We start from the raw sequence: 26,372 nt of genomic DNA on the forward strand, positions 1-26,372 counted from the left end.
TCCAGTTCTTGGTAATGTCACTGTTGTGCCATATTTTCTACACTTGATGATGACTGTCTTCACTGTGTTCCATGGTATATCTAATGCCTTGGAAATTCTTTTGTACCCTTCTCCTGACTGATACCTTCTAACAAGGAGATCCCTCTGATGCTTTAGAAACTCTGTGGACCATGGCTTTTGCTGTGAGATGCGACCAAGAACATTTCAGAAAAGACCAACTAGAGCAGCTGAACTTTATTTGGGGTTAATCAGAGGCACTATAAATAATGGCAGGTGTATGCTGACTCTTATTTAAACATTATTTTGAATGTGATTGCTTAATTCTGAACACAGCTACATCCCCAGTTATAAGAGGGTGTGCACACTTATGCAGGATGTTCTGATAAACTGATATACAAGACAACTCACCAGAATCGATTTTAGCGTGAAGCCATTTCTTCATACAGTCCTGGTGAACATACTGCAGACTTCCAGAACATTTACACGGCTCGATAAATGGATTGGTTGGAGTGGTTACCCCAGTCTGGCAGATTCTACACAAGTCACCATCCTCCTCTTCAGAGTCCTCCAGAAGAAGGCTAAAAATACAGGAGAGTGTAAGACGATTCATTGCTCATCACAGACTACTACTTAGGTTTCTTTTGCACTAGTGTCATCCGGTGGAGAGCAGCCTGCCAGATGTTACCTCAATGCCTGCCATTCCAACTAGCTATAATACGGTCTAGCAGAGATCTGGTTGCTACCCAGCAGATATGCCAGGAGTTGGCCCAAAAAAAAAAAAAAAAAAAATTGCACGCAGCTTTTTTTGTCCGGCCGAATCCCTGCATACTTACCAGAGAGCAGCTGAATCTCTGCCAGATCCCATTATAGTCCATGGGGATCCAATTGTACATGTTAGTATCTGGCAATGTCAGACACAGTGAGCTCCAGGAACCTGATCCTCAGCTGCTTCAGGCTACCGGATTCCAAACGCAACTGTGAATTGGGCCTTAAGGGATTGTTTGACCATTTTTTTTTCCAGAGGGTTCAGCCTTTTCTAAAGAAAATAAACACCCACAATCTCACTGTTATTATGAGGCTTTCTGGGTCCCAGCTGCTCTTTTCTTCACCTCAACATACAGTGGCCATATCAGTGACCCAGGAGTGGTCAGGAACCCTGAAGGGGAATCCGAGGTATCACTTTACAATTCTGACCATTTAATAAATTAACACACTACAGTGCTAGTCTCCGCAGCACCAAGATGACCATCTACCCCCTGTGACCACTGAAGCTACGAGGACATGGGTTAGTCTTGGACATCAGTGCAGCGCCAGAAACAAAGACCGATGTGGAGGCCTAAAGTGGCAACTGATCCCTGCCTTCACTTAATTTATAATTTTTTTTGCGGGGGGCCTCTGAAAACTCATTAAAGAAACCCTAAGTGTTACTGTCACCAAGAAATGACCATCAGAACATCAAGTTATATTAGAAGTTCAGAGTGACAGAGCAACTCCTGTGAATATAAAATAGAAATAAGGCAATGTTCGCTATACATGCCCTTAGTGTTGTGCCACCCAAGCTTACCGATTCAACTGGCAGCAAAACCATGACTGCTCGGCTATATTACCCTTCTATGCCATTCCCTCAGGCACAGTCTGGCGAGGATACACGTTAAAGAAGGCTCTCAGGTTTCCCAAGTTACCTCAATCTGAGAGCAGCACATGATAGATGGGGAGACACTGCTTGCAAATATACAATCATTTAAGATCAGTATTCATGTAAAACACTGTTTAATTGCTGGCAGAAAGCCTTTAAAACCTGCTTTCCCCACCCATGCAGGAACAGCTTTTACTATACAAATCTGTATGCAGAAGTGCCGTCAAGTCCTGCAGCATTTACAAACTTTTTTTGGAGCCGATTGAGACAAGCGCATAAAAAAAAAGAAAAAAAAAAAAAACCTGTACTGACCATAAAGGCTGTTTTCATGCTTCTGGAGGAGAGCTAGTGTGTATACTTCTTCCTAGGGAGCTTTGCCTGCAAGACTCCCTACACAGAAAATGAATAGCTTCCAAAAGCTATCAGATTAGATTTTTACACCAAATCCTACAGCTTTTGGAAGCCATTCATTTTCCTTGTGGAGATCCAGCTGGTGTAAGGAGTCTTACAGGCAAAGCTTCCTAGGGGTTAAAAAAAAAAAAAGAATATATACACACTAGCTCTCTTCCAGAAGCATGAAAACAGTCTTTACGGCCAGTACAGTTTAGGCGCGCTTGTCTCAATCAGCTCCGTAAAAATAAAAAGGCTGAAGGACTTGACAGCACTTCTGCATACAGATTTGTATAGGAATCAGCACTTGCCAGCGGCAGATCCTGCTGTATAATTACGATCTGCCACCGGCAAACCACTATACAGCATGGGGATGAGCGATGGCACAGCGATCGCTCATGCTACAGAGATTGCTGCATGTAATATCGGCAGTCTCCTCCACTAGCTAGTAAGCTATTGGTTCTCCTGACAGTGGCTTGCTGATCAGCCTGTCTAATATAGGCTTTAGAATGACCTATAGTAAGCTACCCTGTAGGTCAATGTCAATCCTATTAAATACCCTTCACACGACTAGGGACATCACTAGTTTACAGGTATCAAGTCCTATAAAAACAATATATCCTCAACCTGAACACATCTCCCGCTAGTCTATGCTGCCCTCAGATAAGGGGGCCACATAAGACCTGATGCATTAATGCTCCTGCTTTTTATCGTAATTTGGATAATGTAGACGAATCCACACACAAACATTCTTATTGTAATACTTGCCTCTCTTGAATTTTCTTAAGCTTCTCTGGATCCCTTGAGTTTGCAGACTTTTCAGTCTCTTGTCCATCACTTGTCCTACCTGAGGGAACAATGTCTACGGTTATCATGACATTGTCTGATAAGGAGCTCCCAAGTGCGGCTGGCACAGAGAAATGTAAAAAGGAGTTAGGAAGCATGCCTGATATTCCTGAATTTCTCCTACTGAAAAGGGATTCTGCTAGAGACGCAGCCTGGGCAGAGCCACTCAGAGAGTCCGAAGACAGGGGTGAAGAGCTGCCAGCAGATGCTCCTGGGACAGGGTGAACTTCATCTAATGAAGAATCTTCTTGAGATGCCCTCCTGAGAAGACTTTGCATCCTGCTAGAATCCGAGGTAGATGATGCTCTGAATGGTTCTTCTCTTCCTTCCCGTCTTCTCCGGGAAAACAGGGGTGTGCACCTATTCCTTAAAGATGAAGGCAGCCATGAACCAGAAGTCCTGGTCTCAGAATCTTCAGACCTGTAGCTTTCAGCATCGGAATCGGAACTCTGGTTTGGAGACACTGATGACAAGCCCCATCGCCGCCGCCTAAGAAATGCAAATCCCTGAGATTGCTCTGAAGGCCTAGTTTCTGGTGTGTGTGTATTGGCAGGTGTTATGGCGACTGGCTGAGAAGTGGTCTGTAAACTTGAGTGCGCTTCTTCTGCTTCGGTTGACCTTCCGCTTAGGGAATCTTGACTTGATCGCCTAGAGAAGAAGGTTGAAGACATACTAGAAGCAAGGCGAGAAAGCAAGTGCCTTGTTGTACGTCTGCCTTCGGTATCCGTATTCTGCTCGCTTGCAGACCTTGGTGGGGCAGGGGATACTCTCCCTGATGCAGTTCTTGCTGTTCCTTCATTTCTACTAGATGTATGGCGAAAGTCCAGTGAACTTTGTGGGGAGCGTATGTCTCTAGACAGAGTTGATCTTAAACTTCTGCTGGAATCTCTGAGCAATGAGGAACTCTGAGAAGGCAACTGGTGGTTGATAGATGTGTTAAGCCGAACTGTGCTTTGAGAGTTCTCTTTTGGTCTTGCGCCTTGTGCATATGAAGAAACTCTATCCTGAAGATCTACATTGGAAAAAAATAAAGTTATGGGTGAAGATTTTCTTCCATAGATTCTGCTGAGCATTTGTCCAATGTAATTAACTAAAGAAATTATGCAGTCAGCTGGACCCAACAGATCAGAAAAGGAAAATCACTCAAGGCTTGAAATCTGTGGAGAAAACACATGGCTTTTCCACACAAGAAAGAGCAAGCTGAGGATTTTCTGGTACATTTGTATGGGGCTTGTATTTTACAACACACATGCGTCTGGACTTGGAGGTATTCCAATCTTGGAGATTGGGGCATATCGCTAGGATATGCCCCCCCAATGCAGCGTTTCATCTGATGAAACTGAGCCAAACGGATCCGTCCTGACACAATTTTAGTCACTGGGAGCAGATCTGTTTTCTATGACACAATAGAAAACTGATCCGTCCCCCATTGACTTTCAATGGCGTTCAAGACAGATCCGTCTTGGCTATATTAAAGATAATACAAACGGATCAGTTCTGAACGGATGCAGACTGTTGCATTATCTGAACGGATCGGTCCATGAAGGATCTGCACAAGACGCGAGTGTGAAAGTAGCCCAACAAAGCAAGGGTTAACAGCCAAACAAAACGCAATATTTATTACCCCGATTCTTTAGTTTAAGACAACATATGGGGTGTTTCTGTAAACTGCTGTATGGGCACATGGCAGGGCACAGAAGGAAAGGAACACCATGTGGTTTTTGGGGTGCATATGACTGATCTCTTGGTGTTGCACTTTGTGACGTAAGGTGACAAAAGTTTTAGCACATTTTATATTTATGGCAAGGGGGTGGATCATGTGACTGCCGGGTCCAGGCTGCTGATCGGGTGGGTGCATGTACGTAGCTGGCACGTCCAGCTGTAACATACATGTACGGCAAGTGTCCTTAAGGGGTTAAAGAACTCCCACAATTTTTTTTTATTCTGACCCATTAGAAAACAAATCCCCTTTCCCAATTTTACATCTAAAATATATAAATAAATGCATTACATCTGTAAAGAATAAATCAAGGCAACTTGATGTACTGTAGATTTCTTGAAAACGTGTCACTCGTTCTTCCAACGAGCTTTCTCAATTCTGAGTGACTGTACAAAAATTCTCTGGGAATAAATATGTAACCGAATCAACATCTGGTAATTATACCCAGCATGCGATCAGAGGTCATTATACCCAGCATGGGGTCAAATGTGTTGATTCCATTATCCTAATTGGAATCAGTAGGTGATAGACTTCCCAGAAAAAGGTGTCAAGACAGCATTGTATGTGGCAGACAATAGATGTCTAACCATTGTGTACGCAGTCCAGTGCAATTCGGAATGCTCAGAACTGTATATCGGCAAAACAAAACAACTACATCAGCGTATGGCTCAGCATAGAAGAGCCAAAACCTCTGGTCAAGATTCAGCCGTGTACTTACATCTAAAAGAAACAGGTCACACCTTTGAAGACAGTCAAGTACGTGTTTTGGATAAGGAGGCCGATTGGTACAAACGAGGTGTGAAGGAGGTCATCTATGTAAAAATGGAGAAGCTAAGCTTGAATAGAAGGGGGGGGGGGTTAGACATCTAAAGTCTTGACCATTATCCTAATTGGAGTCAGGTGGTGATAAACACCTTTGACCCCATGCTGGGTATAATTACCAAATGTTGATTCAGTTACACATTTATTCCCAGAGAATTCTTGTATAGCCACTAAGAATTGAGAAAGCTCGTTGGAAGAACAAGTGAAACGTTTTTCAAGAAGTCTACAGTACATCCAGTTGCCTTGATTTATTCTTTACAGATATACCCATGACCTGGATAAACGAGAACCTTCACAGACAAACCAAGATATAAGGCTACTTTCACACTTGCGGCAGTGTGATCCGGCGGGCAGTTCCGTCGGAACTGGCCGCCGGATCCGCCGATCTGCTGCTGCCTGAAAGCATTTGTGAGACGGATCCGGATGCGGATCCGTCTCACAAATGCATTGCAAGGACGGATCCGTCTCTCCGCTTGTCATGCGGACTGACGGATCAGTCTTGTACATTTTTCGCATTTTTACCGATCTGCGCATGCCGGAACGACGGATCCTGTATTCTGAATGCCAGATCCGGCACCAATACATTCCTATGGGAAAAAAATGCCGGATCCGGCGTTCAGGCATGTCTTCAGTTTTTTTCGCCGGAGAAAAAACCGTAGCATGCTACGGTTTTCTCTTTTGCCTGATCAGTCAAAACGACTGAACTGAAGACATCCTGATGCAAACTGAACGGATTACTCTCCATTCAGAATGCATGGGGATATGCCTGATCAGTTCTTTTCCGGTATAGAGCCCCTGTGACGGAACTCTATGCCGGAAAAGAAAAATGCTAGTGTGAAAGTACCCTTAATGTCCTATGCGGTGAATGCCGTAACAGAAGAAAAAATAAATAAAAAAATATAAAAACTGCACGATTAACCATTTTTTTTTTTTAGTCACCTTGTCCCTCCAAAAAATAAAAATTGGATTGGACTGTTCTATTGTAGGCCTGACGTTCCATAAAACGCGGAATGCACGCGGCTTTTTTTCCGCATGGTATCTAGTATGGCAATACTTTATGGTATCGAAACCGAATCAAAATGTTGGTATGGAAACAACCTTAAAATGTACTGCTTCACTCAATGAATGAGCAGCCAGGAAAGCATGCCATCTTTTGAAAATCGTCGGCTACTGACTTTTGAAATCCGCCATAACAGGTCAGAGAATAAACATTTGTGGGAGTGCTTCTTGAAAACTATCATAAATCAGAATATATTATTGTTTAGGGTCCATTCACACGTCCGTAGTGTATTGCGGATCCGCAATACACCCAGCCGGTGCTTATTCTTGTTATGTACTGTATTGTCTATTTTTTTCCGGAGCCACGGACCGGTATATCAGGGGCATGCTCTGGAAATGCAGACAGCACCATAGAGAATGAATGGGTCCACACCCGTTCCACAATTTGCGGAACGTCCGCATCCATTCTGCAATTTTGCGGAACAAATGCAGACCCATTCATTTTCAATGGGGCCGGAATGTGCTGTCCGCATCCGCATTTGCGGATCCGCACTTCCATTTCCGCAAAAAAAATAGAACATGTCCTATTCTTGTTCGCAATTGCAGACAAGATTAGGCATTTTCTATTATAGTGCCGGCGATGTGCGGTCTGCAAATTGTAGAACGCACATTGCCGTTGTCAGTGTTTTGCGGATCCGCAAAACACTTAGACATGTGAATGGACCCTTACAGTACCATTTTTATTGGTACTTACTAAAAGTTGCTTACCGGCAGGCGCTGCTCTCCCTGTCCAATTATATGCTCTTGGCACTTCCAGGATCACATGCTGTACATTGTTACAACCCACAATACATGTGCGAGAATGAATCCCTTTCCAGAGTGCTAGAAAGATTCATTTTAATGCATACACTTTGGGTTGTGTCCAAGCTAAATGCAATCTTCACTTATATCAATTATGTACAGAAACATTAAAACATGTGAACGCATCATTCAATCAAACACAAAGGAGATTTGCACAAACAAGTCCGACCTGGAATTTAAGCTGCAAACTTTTTGTTGTAACCAGAGCACTTACACGAAGGTGCTGAGTCACCATTTCTATGTCCATAATCCGTAAGTCCACGTGAAGAGGTGTCTGACCTCCTTTCTCGCTCACTTGTTATATCAGAATGAAACATCGAAGTAGTCCTAGGAAAGCGCCCATACCTGCTCGGCGTGTCTGAAAGTGATAATGAACTCTTAAGGATGATGCCCATTAAAATTCTAGAAAATAAAAAAATACCCATATACACTCGATGAGTACATTGCAATTGAAGTGCCAGAAAATGCCTAGGAGACGTGCCATTTTAAAAGGCTAGTATTCCCCTGTGCCTACCAGTCTAGAACATTTACATGTGCCAAGAAACAGCCAATTGTTGGCAAAGAAGCGTTCCTTCCCAAGTCAGTTGCTCATTCAGTGGAGCGGACCGCTATATTTACATGCAGCGATCACCTCCACAGTATAAAGATTATCAAGGACATTGCTCTTCCTCAGAGATGCATTGTTTCTGGGCAGCAGATCACTGTTTAGACATTATAATCTGCTGCCCAAAAATAATCATTTAGGTGCCTGCAAAGATGACAGGATCATATGATAAACGAGTATCTCTTGTTCGTCGGCAGCACCTTTACATGGGCAGATAATTGTGAAGGAGCTTGCGCAGGAACGTTCCTTCCTGATCAGACCATCTAAATCCACCTTAAGGCTGGCTAGTATTATAATGCACACTCCTCTATGCACACCACTTCTGTTCTACGCTTTGCCGTCATCTGCAGATAATAGCCAAGTCTAAATCCAGCATTAGAATAGCTCATCAATATCCGATCATAGGGGCCAAACTCCAGACACCAATCATCAGCTGGCTGAAGGTGCAGAGGCAGTCCAGAACACCGATCACACTGCTCCCACTCGTTTTCACAAATGATGAAAGTAGCATAACTGAAGAACTCACAAATTTTTGCACAAAATGCCACGGTTGTAGTTGAAAATGCTTGCTTACATCCTTTGTTAAATTGCCTTTACTGTGTAGATGTCACTTGCTGAACACTAGCCAGTATATGGAGCTGCGTCTATTCCAGAGCACAATGGCCCCTAAAATAAGTAGTCAGTATTAAAGTTCCAGGAAACCCCTTTAATCTGCATAGTACTAAATACAACAGGGTTACTCCTAGAAAGTGCAAGCTTGCGAGAATAGGGTGTCTTGTCCCCTCCAGACAAATTGAGTTGTAGGTTGATCATGACTGCTGCCGCACCATTCACCTCTATGGGTACCTGCTACTCGATTCATTGGGGGGGGGGGGGGGCAGTCTTCTCTTGCTCTCTCCCCTAAGATTGCTGCTCCCCATCTGGTGGAATGGTGATAAGTTGAGCACTCAGCAGAGCCCCCTGCTCCTCCTCACCAGTTCCCCACTGGACCATCACTTATCCACAGGATAGATGCTAATGTTAGAGATTAAGGCTGGAAAGCTGAATTGTGTGCGAGACATGGAAGAAGCAGACCTTAGACTGTAAACTACATAAATCATGGGGCTGTGGTATTTTTGTTGGAGATACCACAGCCACTGATGTAGGCAGAGCCTGTACATACCTGGACTGGAAGTGTAGCTGTCACTGGTAGCTCTTACACCAGACAGAGGGGTACGTCCAGGATAAGATAGCTTCGGTCTCTTAGAATCCCAGTCTTGCTGCTGACTATGCAATCCTGTGTAAGTGCTCTGAGACCTCTCCAAGGGATCATACCAAGAAGGCTGGGCGGAAGAGGATGCTGTGGACTGAATGACAAATCAGCAGAGTCATTAAAGGGGTTTTCCCATCACAGACAATGGGGGCATATCGCTAGGGATATGCCCCCATTGTCCGATAGGTGCAGGTCCCACCTATGAGACCCGCAGCTACAATGAGAACGGAGCAGGCAAATGAACAGATGGCGCACTGCGCATGCACAGCCGCCTTCTATTTCTATGGGGCCCACTGAAGATAGCCTAAGCACTGGTTAGGCTATTTCCATGTGCCCCATAGAAATAAATGGGAGCATGGGCCACGCGTGCGCTCCTATTCACTTCTATGGGAGCAACACTGGCGGATGGACCCGAGGAAATAGGAGGCAATATGGACAATCGGAATACAATTAGTAAGTGCCTTGTATTAACTTTAGATAAAATTAGTAGTAGCTGCAGTCTACACCAAACATGTGATGGTGGAACAATGCTCCAGCCTCCGGCCCCGTACAGCTCTGTATATCGTAGACCATGTAAATACCTGCAGCAGATCTGACTAGACTTGGCTGCTCACTCAGATGCTACTAAAACCTCAGCTTTCCTCTGCAAGGTGTAAATTGAAATCCTTAAAGGGGTATTCCCACCATAGACATTGGGGGCATATTGAAACACTCTGCATAAGAAATGCCATTTGCTGAAGTGGCAAAACCCCTTTAAGCTTGTCACAGGACTCGGAAGGATCCTTTAGTGGTCACACAGCATTACTTGGAGGGGAGCAAAATCCTCAAGTCAGACAATATTTCATTTATGGCTTCATTTTAGTTATACAAAAAGTTTGATCTCTTTAGGCCACTCAAACTCCAGAGGTTAGAGAGGAGAACATGGGTGTAGTGGTGTTCTACAGTGCCCCCACATTATACTAAAGCACTATGCTCCGTGTATCTGCACACAGACAGCCCTGATTCAGTCCACCATCAGCTACATATAGGGCAAGTGTACTCTCCTCATAACAACCACTCCATAGACATCCTAGGGAGGGTCCTCAGGTAGAACACTGCCCCATATAGGAGCAGAATGTAGAGCCACTGTGTCCTTGTATTACATAGGCCACCATTCATCTGAATGGCCACCATGCAAAGAGTTCCCCCTACATAGATAATCAGCTGTTCAGAGCAGGATCGACATGATCAACCGCTCACCCTAGAGCAGGGATCAGAAACCTTCAGCACTCCAGCTGCTGCGAAACTACAACTCCCAGCAGGTAAATCTATGAGAGTTAGAAGTATAAGTAAATGGAGCAATCTGAGTTCTAGTTTCAGATCAGCAGGCATGCTGGAGGATGCACATTCTGAAGTGAGCCGTCTCAGAGGGGGTAAACCCTTTTACATTTTAAGGCCAACGTACAGTATGTCCCTATGCTGCGTTTTAAATTTAACACTAACGGGGTATTCCATTCATGGGAGGATAGGCCATCAGTATTAAAATCCTGGACAACCCCTTTAAAATGACACCTCAGGCTTCACAGCCAGCCACATGCGCATTTAGAGCATCTTACATAAAGAACCATGATGTGCAACTAGGATCAGTAAACTGCCTTAATAAATGCAAATCATGGCACCATCTACAAAGCTGAGGTGGTCACGACATCAGCTCCATTTCTAGAAGTAGCGCAATGCTCCAACATGAACGAACAATGGTAAGAGTGTCCACTGGACAATGTCTACTGAACATTGTCCAGGTGTCAATTGGTAATAAAGGAATCGATTCGCTCTTCACCTGTGAGGGACTGTCAAAAATACTGCCAAATGTCCCCCTGCCACTACAGTCACCGCTGCAGAAGAGGAAGCAGAGCCTCTGCTTTTGAGCCGCTACTCCGAGCGGCGGCACAGCGGTGAGGTGGTCAGACCTGTCAATCAGGTGACCTTTTCATGAATTGGTTCGTACAGATTCATTCATCTCTAGTACTAATCAAAAGGGAAAGTGTCCTTCTGTAAAGGTCCACTTCTCAGAGAGTGTTCCCTGCATGATGCATCATTTGTGAAGTATACATGTTGCAACCACAGAAGAAAAGTCGAATTACAAGCTACTTACAGTTCTACTCCTGTTTGCCAAGTAGCTACCAGATATAGGGAGGTCATAAGTTCCTGAGCAGCGCTGGTAAGTAGGAGGCGTCTTCCAGGAACGCTCAAGGCTATCCCTCTCTCTAAAGGTCCAGTCTCTGCTTGATGTCCGCAATTGGCTGGCATCCTGGATAACAAGAGTCACAAATCACATTTCATCTGCAAGGAGACTTAGGCTACTTTCACACATTTGCATTTGGTGCAGATCAGTCATGATCTGCACCAATAATACAAATGTCTGCATCCGTTCAGAACGGATCTGTTTGTATTATCTTTAACATAGCCAAGACAGATCAGTCTTGAACACCATGGAAAGTCAATAGAGGACGGATCAGTTTTCTATTGTTCCAAAAAACAGATTGGTCCCCATTGACTTTCATTTGTGTCAGAACAGATCCATTTGGCTCAGTTTTGTCAGACTGCCACCAAAACACTGCAAGCAGAGTTTTGTTGTCCACCTCCTGAGCAGAATAGAGACGGAACTGATGTATTCTGAGCGGATCCTTTTCCATTCAGAATGCATTAGGGCAAAGCTGATCTGTTTTGGACCGCTTGTGAGAGCTCTGAACGGATCACAAACTGAAACCAAAACGCCAGTGTGAAAGTAGCCTTAAATAAATAGCAACACATTCCCTTTATTTTTTTCACCAGTTAAAATCAGATATTGAACCCACCACTTTTTTCTAATCTGCATTTTGTGTTTGCAGATTTTTCACATCCATTTTCTAAGCACGTTTATGGGAGCAGGCAACTCGCATGAGCAGCTAACAGCACTTTGAGATATGCTTAACAGCAGCCACCCAGGCATAGGTCAAAGGACATGATATGTTCACTGACTTCTATAAGTTTTGTAGACATGCCATGTACTCTGTGCAAAAGTCACTATGCAGGGAGGGGAAGTAGATAAGCTGCAACATGGGTGGTGAACCACAGATTCTGCGTTATCTACACAGATAAAAAAATAAAATAAACTCTCATTGTAATCCTGCCAGTGATGATCAGGACATGACTGCTGAAAAGGAAGTGTCAGTTAATGAAGCTTAGTGACCAAACTGCAGGATTAAGATTTTTTTTTTGAATACAGATAATATTTTTTTTTTATAAATTGCCTATAATGCTTAAAAAACAAAAGGTCCTCTTTAAAATGGCTTTCCTACTCGGATAGGCCATTAGTATCAGATCAGTTTGGGTCCAACTCTCAGCAACCATGTAGCCTCCTTATTGTTCACAGGCGTTGGCGCACAGCACTGCAGCTTTGCCTGATTCACTTGATCACAGGGAGAGATGAGTCAGCCCACCCAAAAATCTGATCAGTTGGGTGGGGTTCCAGTGATCAAGTGAATGAAAGAACAAAGTCACAATGCCATGCACCAACTCTACTAAAAGTATATCTGAACCAATGTAAACAAAGAGGCTGCAGGGGTGCCGACAGTCGGACCCTCACCCATCCGATCTTTTGCAGATCAGCAGTTTTCTAGAAAGGTTATCTGTATGGCTTGAGGCAATGATTTCCAACCTATAGCTCTCCAGCTGTTGTAAGACTGCACTCCCATCATGCCCCGATAGCCTTAGCCCGCCATGGCATGATGGGAGCTATATTGTCACAACAGCTGGGGAGGCAAAGGTTGAGGAACATTGGCTTGAGGGACTTGCCCAGCTGCATATTGATGCATTTTTGCATCACAAAGTTACAGTATTGCACTGCATAGATGGGAGAAAAATTATATTATATTTGCCCCACACATGTCACCTGCACAGCACGCTCTCGGCCATCCTGGGTGTGCAGGAAACTGGGGACAGGAAACCATGAAGCAGTACTACACCAGTTTCTTCATTCTTAGGATTGGTGGGGAATCCAGAGGTAATGTGACAGCATAAAGATATTCCACCACTTTATAAGACAGGAGTATGTCTATAAAGAGAACCCGTCACGTTGAACATTGTGCCTGGGCTGCAGGTAGCAGAGCAGGAGGAGCTGAGCAGATAGTTTTTTAGGGAAAAGAATCAGTAAAACTTGTATTTTATTCATTTATATTCCTGATCATTCTGGGCTTTGACGTCCAGGCGACATCCCATCGGTGATTGACAACTATCTCTGTATACGTAGTCTGAGGGAACGCCGTCACCGATAGGACCACCTCCTGGACGTCAAAGCCCAGAATGAGCAGGAATTTAAACGTTATAAAAACAGGTTAGTTTCATAGAAAAGGATTCAGTACAACAATGCGCTGAGCTCTATAACATTCTGTCTATGGATTTTCACGGTGAAAGATTCCATCTCACTGAAGACTATTTTAGAACAAGATCTCTCATTCGGCTACTGTCCCATGTGGTTTTTGTGGCTGCCATATAAAACCATTTAGATTACATATTAAAGGGGTATTCTCAGGGGGAGCAATCTTAACCAAAAACAAGGCAAAATGGCAAACAGTCTTTACTCACCTTACTGATTCCCTGCCGCTGCTCTTCTCCCCTCTCAACCAGCCATAAACTGCTTAGACTGAACCGCTCAGCCAATCACTGTGGCACACAATGTCATTTGTCCACGGCATCAGCTCAAAAACTCAAAATGAGAAGGACGAGACTGTATTTCTTGCTAGACCATGGTTGGGAGACTCCTGGCCTATGGATTCAGGATCTGCAATAATCACAATTCTTCCTTCGCATGTGACAGATTTTGTTGCAGAAATCAGTTCCATTTGTTTGAACAGGGCTTGGAGAAATCCATGTGCTTCATGGCAAAAGAAATCCAGAGAAATAGAACTGATCTTCAGGTCAGACATCTCTGCAACAAGATTTGCCACCTATGAAGTGCCCTCAGGGTGCTGACAGTGCAGTTCTGAAATGCAGTTAAATTATTCCCACTCTGCAGAACACCAGGGGTTAATGAGGCTGCTAAGCTGGCCCAATTGAAAATGGCATTTGTCAGAACTGCACTTTGTGCCAGCACCCTTCTACTGTGTATGTATAGCTTAAAACCTCAGATGTTCAGCCAGCATGTTTAGGGTCACAAGATCACCAAACCATCACCTGCTCACAAAAGGTTTCACTCATGATCTTTCAGATTTACCTGAAAGTCTGCATCACGTCTCAGTGAGCCGTCTCTCATACGATATGTTTCACTATGGCCGCCTAGTCTGCTGGTTCTCAGCATTCGAGCACTTATGGGAGAAGAGGGGGAAGGCTGAACAGTTATCCGCCGGGGCAATCTTGATGGCTTGGGTTCCATTTTTGTGCCTAAAAAACAAAAGACGCTTATAGGTTAAGAGCATTTTCTTCTTGACTCCTGTGACTGAACTTAAAGACCATATGAATTAAATAAACAACTCATCAGGTTGCGATTTTGCTCGGAACAGACATTCGTAGACTCAAGTCCTACAGGTCCTTGCAACAGTGGCTCAATGGTTAGCACTGGTGCCTTGGAGATCCGGTCTCCATCAAGTTTGTGTTCTCCTGGCTTCTGGGTTTCCTCCGGCACTCCAAAAGCTATGATGGGGAATTCAGATTGTGAACCCCACTGGAGACAGCAAGTGCTGAGGAATAGGTTGACGCTACACAAGAAATAATGCATGCCACTCCGTTACTGTATGAGAAGAGGAGATCTGTTTTGTTATGAACGTTCACCACCTCTTCAGTGCACGCCTGCATTATTATGACCCGCTTTCCATAACATGACAGGCAACGTCCCAACACCAGTGGGAGTGGGAAACCAGGACATGATCAAGTACGAGAAAGACAACTCATTTCATATAGTCAAAAAGCAGCTCGTCCAATAAACTATGAAGACTTACAAATCTATACCTGAACCGCTCATGGCGACCTCAGATCTAAACTTTGCAGACCGAGGCCATCTTATCTAGGACACCCGGATCAAAACAGCTACTGAGAAGGCAGTGTCAGTTTCAGGTTTCTCTGTATAGAAGAAATTACATAAGCTCTCGCAGGTTCCTTCACCGGTCATAGCAAGCAGCAGGGTTGCCATCTTCTAGCGAGTTCTGTATACTGTGCAGCCAGAACAACGTTCAACCATAACATGCTTTTCTTTACTTCCTGTTGCACAGAGATTGTAATCGCTCAGATCAGTCTCACTTCCAGCAAAGTTTCATCTAATTTCATAATTTCAAATTGGGGCCTGTTACTTAAAGGGTTTGTCTGGGAGCACATTTCTAAAGCTGCATTTAGATGCAGCAATGAGAAGCCAATTGTCGAGAAGGAAGCATTCCTCCTGACAGCTGATTAAGGGGACATAAAGCACTGCATTTACAGCAAGCGATCACCTCCACAGGTTGAGGACAAGCAAACACCGCTGCCATCGCTCGTCCTCAGATAATCATTGCTCCTGGGCAGAATAGCGCCATTTAGACCGCACTATGTGCTGCCCAGGAACCATGATTGAGGTGTCCGCACCTCTGATCACTTCACCCCATGAATAAGCAAAGCTTGACAAAAGGGGGAATATTCGTTGTAGATAATTGGCCTGATATTCGGGCCTTGTAAACCCACTTTAACAGGTGTCGGCAGCCTGCTTCCCTACAGAAGGGACCATACTTAGGAGCTGTTCACATCTCGTTTTTGCTGTACGATAAGTGTTGTAAACAGAAGAGACATAGCTGGACGTATATATGGACTACAATTGGACCAGTTTAGGCTACTTTCACACTTGCATTCGGAGCGGATCCGTCTGGTATCTGCACAGACGGATCCGCACCTATAATGCAAACGCTTAGATCCGTTCAGAACGGATCCGTTTGCATTACCATGAACAAAAAAAATTATTTTTTTGTTCATGATGGTGCAAACGGATCAGTTTTGACTTTACATTGAAAGTCAATGGGGGACGGAGCCATTTGAAAATTGAGCCATACTGTGTCAACTTCAAACGGATCTGTCCCCATTGACTTACATTGTAAGTCTGGACGATCCGTTTGCCTCCGCACGGCCAGGCGGACAGCCAAACGCTGCAAGCAGCGTTCGGGTGTCCGCCTGCTGAGCGGAGCACAAACGGTGCCAGACTGATGCATTCTGAGCAGAGCCGCATCCACTCAGAATGCATTGGGGCTGTACGGATCTGTTCGGGGCTGCTTGTGAGAACCTTCAAACGGAACTCACAAGCGGAGCCCCGAACACTAGTGTGAAAGTAGCCTTAGTTCGAAAGTGTGTACTTTTGACTCCGATTCACTTTACGTTTCTGTACTGTTTGTAGGACTGAATAATGTAGCATACCACACTTTTCTGTCCGGCAAAAAAAATAAAAAAAATATATAAGATATCCACAAAATTGCATGTTTTTACTGTATGTCTTAACTGATCTACTTTATAAACAGGTAAAAGTTGATGTGAACAGGCCCTAACCTGCTTCAGTGCTCGGGGCTGGTTCCTGCATCGACACCCTTCAGTCCAGAGTTTCTCTTCCTGCTTGAGATTGGCTGAAGAGGATCAGGTGCCAATCGCTGACTTAAGCAGTGACAGGTCTCTAGTGGACACAGTTGTTGGCTGAAGATGATCAGGTGACCATGTCAGGGAAATTATATATATATATATATATATATATATATATATATATATATATATATATATATATATATATATATATATATATATATATATATATATATATATATATATATATATATATATATATGTAGACACAGGAGCCAGCTTAGAGCAGTGGGGAGAAGGCAAGTATGGTCCTTTCAGTAGGAGTGGCAGGCTGTTTGTCCCCGTCAGAAATGATGTATTCCTGGACAAACCCTATGGCCTCTTGGAGACACTACAGCTGACCATACACATTAAATGTGCATCTGCCAAGCCCATGTATTTTCAGCCAGTCACCAAATGTGTATGGGGGGGCCTCCAGACTAACACGAAGATCCTTGTGTCCTTGGGGAGACAAGCTGCAGTCAGCTGTATAGTAGCAGCCATGTCTCCATTTTATTTAAATAATTCCAAATTATTCCACAGAGCTTTACAGACATCACACTGTCCCCAGCGGAGCTCACGATCCAAGGTCCCCATCAGTATGTCTTTGGAGTGTGGGAGGAAACCGGAGAGAACCCACGGGGAGAAGATACAAACTCCATGCAGATGTTGTCCATTGTCAGATATGAACCTAGGACCAGTGCAGTGCTAACCACTGAGCCACCATGCTGCCTGCGCTACATGCACATTCAGCCAAGCCAACAGGCATGTCAGCTTTCTTCATATGAGCGAGAGCCGTGTCCATGCGTTTCTGTGCAATCTATTGGCTGCAGTATTACATAAATGCAACATAAGGCCCATAAACAGGAGTCAGCAATGTATCAGGTAACCCCCACACAGATGTCCTGACCTTGGAAAGATTCCCAATGGATACCAGGTTAGTCCTCCCTGAACACCCTCGCAGATACCATAGATTTACTTTCAGAAAATGTTGACTATTGATCATTCTGACGGCACATACTGCTCTTGCCAAATCCGCATTATGTTTTAGACTTTACAGCAAATAAAATACTGACGGCGATTTGGCTCAAAAAGGAAAAAAGCAATGAAGCACTAAAACTGGCAAAGTAAGAACTCAGACCTGTCCAGACAGAAACCTTAAAGGGGTATTCCCATTTGGAACATTGATGGCATATCATGAGGACATGCCATCAGTCAGGAACGAGTCCCAGATTTTGGACCTGCACCCATTTCCAGAACGGGGCCCCCTGGAAATGAACCACCAGCAGCTGTGTATGCGCAGCCACCCTCCATTTACCGCTCTGGGAGCTTTGAAAATAGCCAAGCCATTTCCAGCAGCCCCACACTGGTGAATGCATAGGTGGCCATGCTTGTGCAGTGCACTCTCCATTGACTTCTATGGGATTTCCAAACATAGCGATGAGCAGAGCGCATCTGTGCAGTGTGCTCTATTCACTTCCGAGTTCTACTTCTGAAGATCGGTGCAGATTCCACCCCCAAAACCTATCCGACATTGATGGCATATCCTAGCTAGATGCCAATGATGTCCCAGATAGGTCAATCCCTTTAAACCAAGACCAGATGTATCTATCCATCATTTTATCTTTAGCTGTCCCCCTTAACAGTGACCTCCATAGGTGACCTGTCTATATGTCCAAGTTGGTAAAAGTGGCAATTAAACACAAATTATAAGTGACTTTACACATTAATAGACTACACCTCCTGACATATGGATGTGAAGCAGTTAATACAAAAGTTTAAAAAAACTAAATCTGCTACTGCGTCTTCCAAGGCGTTGCCACACAGACCCCAGGCCATATATGAACTTTACACTGTCTCGTAAGCACTTCTGTAAAACACGAGCGTTCCTATTACTGAGCCCCAGATCTGCATTTCTGGCTAAGATAGCAACACGAGAAAACACCAAGACTAAAAAATAAAACAGTCGTGTTACAAGATACAAGAACAAATAGTTTCTGATACTCCTAACACAAAGAGCAAAACAGCGACATTCTGAAAATCCACGCCTGGACCCCCGCACGCGGTCCAGCTGTAAGCCCCCACTCAGCCTGTGGCGTCTAGGAAATTACCAGTATAAAGCCCAGAGCAGATGTCTTCCTGAGCGTCTTGTTGGAGCAGGGCGGCAGGATTGTCAGGAATGGGGCGGTGAGTTAAATATAAACAGCTTCCCGGTATGAGCAGCGCACGGCTTCCTGCTCTCGGGGAAGGACAGGCGCTCGCTCTCTGCCTCTGGACATTTGATCTCTGGCACCAGAAGCTTCAGCAAGAGAACAAGACGCTCATTCTCCTCCCTCGAGAAGAGTGAACAGACCTTACCATGAGGCTCACAAGCATGACGTGGTAGAAAGCAGCAGCCGCCACCTTGCACGGGGGTGCTCTTTAACGGAACAGAGCACCAAAAGAGCGCAGGACATCAATACCGCAGAAATTCCACGAATAAGCACAGTAAAGAATCCATAGTCTGCGCCATATGTATAAACTAGGGAGCGACCGATATTGATAATTTGTGAACTTTCAGGCCGATAATTTATACCGATATTCTGGGAATTTTCATTTTTGAAAAAAATATAAAAATTCCTACACAAATCTGCTGAAAATTAATGTTTATTGTTAATGTGTAGTTTATTTTGTAAATCTTTCTCTCATTTATACTTAATATTTTGGTGTTTTATTTTTATTTTTTTTACTAACTTTTAGCCCCCTTAGGGACTAGAACCCTTGTCCTATTCACCCTGAGAGATCTATCAGGGTGAATAGGAGCTCACACTGTCCCTGCTGCTCTGTGCTTTGTGCACAGAGCAGCATGGAGCTTACTATGGCAGCCAGGGCTTCAATAGCGTCCTGGCTGCCATGGTAACCGATCAGAGCCCCAGCATTACACTGCTGGGGCTCCGATCGGAGGAGGAGGGGAGAGGGGATCCTGTGGAGGGGAGCACTGCGCCACCAATGTTCTTAATACTGGGGGTGGGGGGCGCACTGCGCCACCAATGCTTAATACTGGGGGGGCTTGGGGGCACACTGCGCCACCAATGCTTAATACTGGGGGGGGCTTAGGGGGGGGGGGGTGGAACTGCGCCACCAATGTCTAATACTGGGGAGGGGGGGGGGCGCACTGCGCCACCAATGAAGCGTAATCTCTAATTTATTCATATACAGGAGACGGGAGCTGGCTGCAGAATCACATAGCCGGCTCCCGACCTCTATGACAAGCAGCTGCGATCTGCGGCAGTTAACCCCTCAGGTGCCGCGGATCGCAGCTAACGCTCAGAGGTCGGGAGCCTGCTATGCGATTCTGCAGCCAGCTCCCGCCTCCTGTATATGAATAAATGAGAGATTAAGCTTCATTGGTGGCGCAGTGGCCTCAGCCCCTCCCCTTCCCTCCTCTCATTGGCGGCAGCAGCACAGGGGGAGGAGACACTCCTTCCTTCTCCCCTGTGCTGCAGAGGGAACACGGAGAGCGCTGACAGCAGCGCGATCTGTGTTCCCCATACGCTATCGGAATATCAGCAAAATAGATGCCGATAGCGTTCAAAATCCTCAATATCAGCCGATATATCTGATAATCGGTCGATCCCTAGTATAAACCCTCTAAATTGGTCGTCCATCCATAACTTAGCTACCCACAGGAAAGGTGTTTGTGTCTGATCGATGGAGGTCCCAATGATCAAGAACTAGAGACCCAAGCCCCCTTATGAATGGAGTGCTGGTCATGTGTACAGACTACCTCTCCATTCATTGTCGAAAATACCCAAATACAAACACATTGTGCTGTACTTCACACTCAATGGGCAAGATTTATCATTAGCTCAAGTCAAAATAATGTAGTAAAAGTCAGATTTTTGGGCAATCGCTAAAACTGCAAAAATATGTTAATTTTATTGGCTCTGCGCTAGGCTCAGTTTTCTGAAAGTTGGCTTGTTTTCTTATGTAAATTAATCTCTAGACAGATTTACTATTGCGACAATTTAAAAAGGCACAAAAAATTGCGCACTTTCACTCATGAGGACCATGCAACTTTTTAATAGAACATGCAACTTTTTTGTAAAGACGTGCGACTTTGACGGTAGCAGTTTATCCTTCAGTAAGCGGCTTTACCAAACCACATTGATGACAGTATTCAAGGACCATTAATAAATCTGACTTGAGTGGCTTTGGACATATGTAAAAGTGGAGTAAGTAGTAAGTGTAATGATAAATCTGGCCCGATGGCTCCATTTTCAACCAGGAACTCAGGCCTCTGATTCTTATGATCAGTGGTGGTCTGAGCAGAAGGTCACCCAGCACAGGCCATAAGTTGCTAGGGTGGGACAACCACCGAGAGTGGTACGATTCAGAGTAAAAGCGGCAGAGGATCAGCGAGGAGATGCCCTTTTATTATCCCATGTATCTGAGGGCAAGGACCTAAAACTTAACATTTAAAATCACAAAAAAAAAAAATATTTGATAAATCATCCTAATTGGTGGGTAGAAAGCCATCAACGGTAAACAAAGGGCGGTAAAAGGCTGAGAAACTGGGATACAGGGAATAACTATCCCTCCACAGCTGCTCAGCCCAGAGATACACCTTAGGGAGCATTCACACGTCTCTTTTAGAAAATGTCCTATAAACTTGGCCGCAAATTGCGGTCCGTGGCCCCATAGAAGGTCAATGGGTCCGTAAAAAACGGATAGCACACGGAAATGCATCCTTATGTCACCCTTTTATTGCGGACCCCTGGACTGAAAACTGAAAAAAATTCTAGGAAACCCCATTTCAGTTTTTTGCACAGAGTAAAAACGGATGGCACACGGAAGCACCACGTCCGTATTATACAAACTTACCGAATGGAAACTGAAAGATAACTGAAAACATACGGAACCCACGGATCAGTGATTTGCGGACCGCAAAACCAACACGATCGTGTGAATGCTCCCTTATGGTAGGTGTACTCTGCCCGCGTACCTAGGACTGAACTGTCCTTGAAAGGACATAATTACAAGATGTATCCTAATTTCACAGGCCCCATGCGTTTCCCCCCTTAATGCAACAGAGGGTTCATCAGGTTACAATACCTAAATGGGTCAATACAGAACAAGTGTGCGGCCTCTTAATGGACTAACAGTGCATTGATATAGGGGCAAAACACACAAAAATGGAACCAGTGGTACACACATGTAAATCCCAAGATAGAGGTTTATGGCAAAACTATTCGGCAGAGTTGTAACCAACAGATAGAAACAACATAAGTCACAGTGCCTTAGCATTCATACTATGCAACAGCGCAAGGACTAATATCACATGCACCATATATTCATGAAATGCTGAGTTTGAGACAGAGGGGTTATAAACAAACCAATCAATGAGACCATAAATCACAGTTGCTTGACAGTCATCCTGTGACACAAGGCATGGGCTGATCTTACCTGCATCACTGCGTCCTGTGTTGTTTCCATTAGATACTATGTGGGATCATACATACCAAGCCGCCAACTGTATCCAGAGATGTGTTCCTGGGGCCAAATGATGGCTCCCATTTTATTTTATTGTGATTATAAATAAGTTATATTTTAGGTCCTTGCCCTCAGTGATCCATTATATACACATTAGCAACGATCATTTGCAAATATACCTTCAGTGATTACCTTTTATTATCCCATGTTAAAAAAATAAAAATTACACTTTTTTTTTTTATAAACTTCCCCTTGGACACCCCCTGTAAACATGGGTCACATGGATTACTGCCATATCAATAGGTATAAATCCTTACTATTTGCTATATCTGCACAAAAGGTCATTTAATGAAAAAATATAAAAATATAAAAATAAATAAAAAAGTCAGCAAACAGGGTTGTTTTTTTGCAACAATATTCACAGATCACTAAGGCCTCGTGCACATGACTGCCTCAGTTTTACTTTCGGCTGACCGCAGATCCCAGGCGTGTGCACCCCACGCACTATGTTACAAATGCCTATTCTTGTCTGCAATACAGACATGTTCTATTTTTTTTGCAGTGCCAGTGGAACGGACATATGGGTGCAGGCAGCACATGGTTGGCTTAGCCATTCACGTCAATTTCATGCCAAAGTTCTACCCCAAAATGGCACATCTGAAGCCACCGCCCCCAAGTAGGCAGAGCACAGTGGCATGTTCCTCTTTGCTTTAAAAGTGTCTAAATTGTGATGCACCAAGTTGCACCGTGAATGACACCATGGTGAAGTCCAAGTGCAACTTTCTTCCCGAATCTTCTCATAACGCCTCATGGTAGAGGTGCTTCTCCACACCTGGCCTCGACAGCTGCAACTGTAAGGTTCAGTTTTGTGCTCATCTGGTCAAATTACTTTGGTCTAGAAGTTGAGGCTTCACTGCATATGGTTAGCAAATGTTTTATTTCATTTGGGTTGCAACTTTTCCCCGGCACGATCACCACGCAGCCCTTTGTTCCGTACTGTGCGCGCAGACACAGCCGCACCACTTTCCTGAAATCCAAGCTTCCTGACGAAGGCTCCTGGTGGTTGTGTGAACCTTCCTTGGTTTCTCCAGGGCACTGTGGTTACAGAACCATCTTCTCGATGGGAGTCTGTACAGAACCGTCTGTCCGTTCCAGATACAGTATTTGGATATCTTTTTCCTGACTTACAGACTTGGGCTCCATTCACACATCCGCAATTCCGTTCCGCATTTTGTGGAACGGAATTGTAGACCCATTCATTTCTATGGGGCCACACGATGTGCGGCCCTGATCCAGAAATGCAGACCCGCACTTCCGGGTCCGCATTTCAGTTCCCAAAAAAAATAGAACATGCCCTATTCTTGTCCGCAATTGCGGACAATAGGCATATTCTATTAGTGCCGGCAATGTGCAGATCCGCAAAACACACAGATGTGTGACTGGACCCTTAAAGGGAACCAGTCACCAGGATTGTGTGTATAGAGCTGAGGACATGGGCTGCTAGATGGCCGCTAGCACATCTGCAATATCCAGTCCCCATAGCTCTGTGTAAAAAAAACGATTTGATCCATATGCAAATTAACCTGAGAAGAGTCCTGTCCCTGAGAGGAGTCCAGTGTGAAGGATAAAAAATAAAAGCACACAGCTATGGGGACTGGGTATTGCAGATGTGCTAACGGCCATCTAGCAACCCATGTCCTCAGCTCTATACACAAAATCCTGGTGACAGGTTCCCTTTAAATTACTTTTGTTTGCAGATCCTTGGACAGTTCCTTCTTCCCACATACTTCAATGCCCAGCAAAGTCCGTGCCGCCTGGATGAAACGCACCAGAGAGTTTCTCAAGATCTAAGAAACTTGTTAGACACAGATGTGGATACATACCATTTGTTGCCATCCTGAGCGTATACCCAGGGTGCCCATACATGCGTCAATGGCCAACACAACCAAGAGGTTTTTTGTTTATGCAGCACGCCACTGCTGTGTGTACAAGAACATAAACATGGTGCAGATTTGTGTGCAGAAAATCCACTTTAGGCTACTTTCACACTTGCCTCAGAGTGATCCGGCAAGCAGTTCATCGCCAGCAATCTGCATGCAAACAGACAGCATTTGTAGACGGATCCGGATGTGGACCAATCTCACAAATGCATTGCAAAAACAGATCCGTCTCTCCGTTTGTCATACGGACAAACTGATCCGTTTCTATTTTTTCCCACATTTTTAACGGTATGCGCATGCACAGACCAAAAGGACGGATCCGGCATCTGATCCGGAATTCTGGACGGAATACTGCAGAATCCTGGACAACCCCTTTAAACTTGTTTCCATAACATTTTCCATAATTTTATCTGCACGTAACGACGTGCGGCCCAGATTTTAAATCCGCAGCATGTTGCAGTGGAACAAGTTCGGAGCAACCAGCGGCATTTCCACAATTTATATTGCACCAGATTTGTGCCGATCCGCTGGTGGTGCGCACTCTGCCCCTGTGCCAACCCTGCACTGCAGTCCTAGATCTACCGCCCACATCCCAAACTTACAGTGCAGTGTGGGACACGGCTCAGGGTAAATACACTTTTGATCAGTGCAATCCGTTTTAAAACTTTTTTGTTACATTTTTAGCAGGGTTAATTCATTTTCCAAAAATCCTACATAAGGCAGGTGACCACAATTATATAGCTTTACCCCCAAATCACCACCCCAAACCCCCATAATCACCGCCAAACACTCAAGTCGTGCAAAGTTATATTCAGATTATTTCCCAAACCTACATTTCTTTCTTCACAGGGTGGCAACCGACCCGGCCACCATTATAGCACTTACAGGAAGTTACGGAGTCTGTAAAGTTACACAAACACGGCTAAAAACTGCGAGACGACGCCCTGTGGGCGCTATAAAGACGCCATATCGGCTGTCACCCAGCTTTCCCAGATACAGATATACCACCACACCCTGTGGGCTCTATATGAGAACCCATATTGGTCATCACCCAGGTTTCCCAGATGCAAATACACCTTTAGCTGTTGAAGGAAAGCTAGGTGACAACCCATACACTAAAAAGGGCGACAGCCAACAGCTCAGGGGTTGTCACACAACTTTCCCACAGTGCTGGATAGGCCTTTTTTTCCAAATGACTCCCAAAGGGCTATCCAGAGCTCTAGGAAAGCTGCATGACAAGCCCATGAGGTCGAGTAAAGCCAGCCATTTGCCACCCAGCTTTCCCAAAATGGACCTCTGTCCTTCAAACGCTGACATCGCAACACCCCTCTAGAGAAGAGTGGACTAGTCCACTTCTTTGCAGAGGCCCCAGTAGGTTCGAACTAAATGCAGGAAGGGGGGTCGATACTGGAGTCTACATTCCTTCGCATGAGCTGTCACCATGAGGTAAACATCAGAAGACACAGAAAACGCACAGGAACAAAATGAACGTCAGGGTTCCCACCCTACAGCTACCAGCCGCCCAGTGTACCCAGCGGCATACCACCCAGCTTTACCATGCCTACAATCTCACCTACCTCGGCCCGTCCTGAAGAAAAAATAAACAAAAAATGGCGTCTCCGTTTTATTGTGTACAGGCCCCGACACGCCGGTCAGCTGACTCCCTGGTTTCTCACCGCCTTCTTCTCCCCCACGTCGTGACGTCCTGTTAGATCCGGGTACCGAACGCCTTGTCCGCCATGATTGTTACTGGCTACTGCCCGGAAGTGAGAAGGTACGTTCTTTGAAGTGTAAGTGTCCTCCATGGAGGGTCCTAGAGGGGTAGCTTCTGCAGGCAGTGTGGGATGGCCATGCAATGACAGCATTTTGTTTCCTGTGAGAAAAGCAACACCAAAAGAGTATGGCCTCCGCTTATCCACCACCTCTTTTTTTTAATAAGTAGTATGTTTGGTAGGGTTGCCACCTTTCCCTACAAAAAATACCGGGCAAGTTAAGCCACACCCCAAAGGGGTGTAGTTGTGTGGGCGTGGCTTAACACAGGGTGTGAAGTCGCTGTCATACTGTGGCTCCCCGGAGCCCCCCATTAGCGCACCCAGTAATAGTAATGCACCCAGTAATAGTAATGGTTTGCTGCCTTCCTTCAGCAGCGTCTTCGTGCTCCTGCTCCTGACCACCCGCAACCCCCAGCTCTCCAGCTTCCAATCGATCCTGACCGGCGGCCTCGTCCTCTTCAGGTTCGAGCCGGTCCCGGA

At 44.9% G+C, this 26,372-nt stretch overlaps 1 protein-coding gene across 5 annotated transcripts in view; it reads right to left on the reverse strand.

Annotated features, from left to right (window-relative positions):
* MARCHF7 (membrane associated ring-CH-type finger 7) overlaps nucleotides 1-25,789 on the reverse strand; it is a 34,088-nt gene extending 8,299 nt beyond the window's left edge. For 2 of the 5 annotated variants that reach the window (XM_044302586.1, XM_044302583.1), the window contains exons 1-7: nucleotides 18,820-18,970; nucleotides 14,361-14,527; nucleotides 11,262-11,417; nucleotides 9,041-9,224; nucleotides 7,489-7,632; nucleotides 2,795-3,884; nucleotides 409-578 (exon numbers count right to left, since the gene is read on the reverse strand). In XM_044302586.1, the coding sequence (XP_044158521.1) occupies nucleotides 409-578; nucleotides 2,795-3,884; nucleotides 7,489-7,632; nucleotides 9,041-9,224; nucleotides 11,262-11,417; nucleotides 14,361-14,519 (1,903 nt within the window). In that variant the 5' untranslated portion in view covers nucleotides 14,520-14,527; nucleotides 18,820-18,970. Of the gene's footprint in view, nucleotides 1-408; nucleotides 579-2,794; nucleotides 3,885-7,488; nucleotides 7,633-9,040; nucleotides 9,225-11,261; nucleotides 11,418-14,360; nucleotides 14,528-18,819; nucleotides 18,971-25,693 lie in introns of those variants that run through there. The other 3 variants (XM_044302588.1, XM_044302584.1, XM_044302585.1) reach the window with 3 other exon arrangements.
* Between the last annotated feature and the right edge of the window lie 583 nt (nucleotides 25,790-26,372).

This window comes from Bufo gargarizans, chromosome 8, assembly GCF_014858855.1.
Source record: "Bufo gargarizans isolate SCDJY-AF-19 chromosome 8, ASM1485885v1, whole genome shotgun sequence".
In the NCBI taxonomy this organism is placed as follows: Eukaryota; Metazoa; Chordata; class Amphibia; order Anura; family Bufonidae; genus Bufo; species Bufo gargarizans.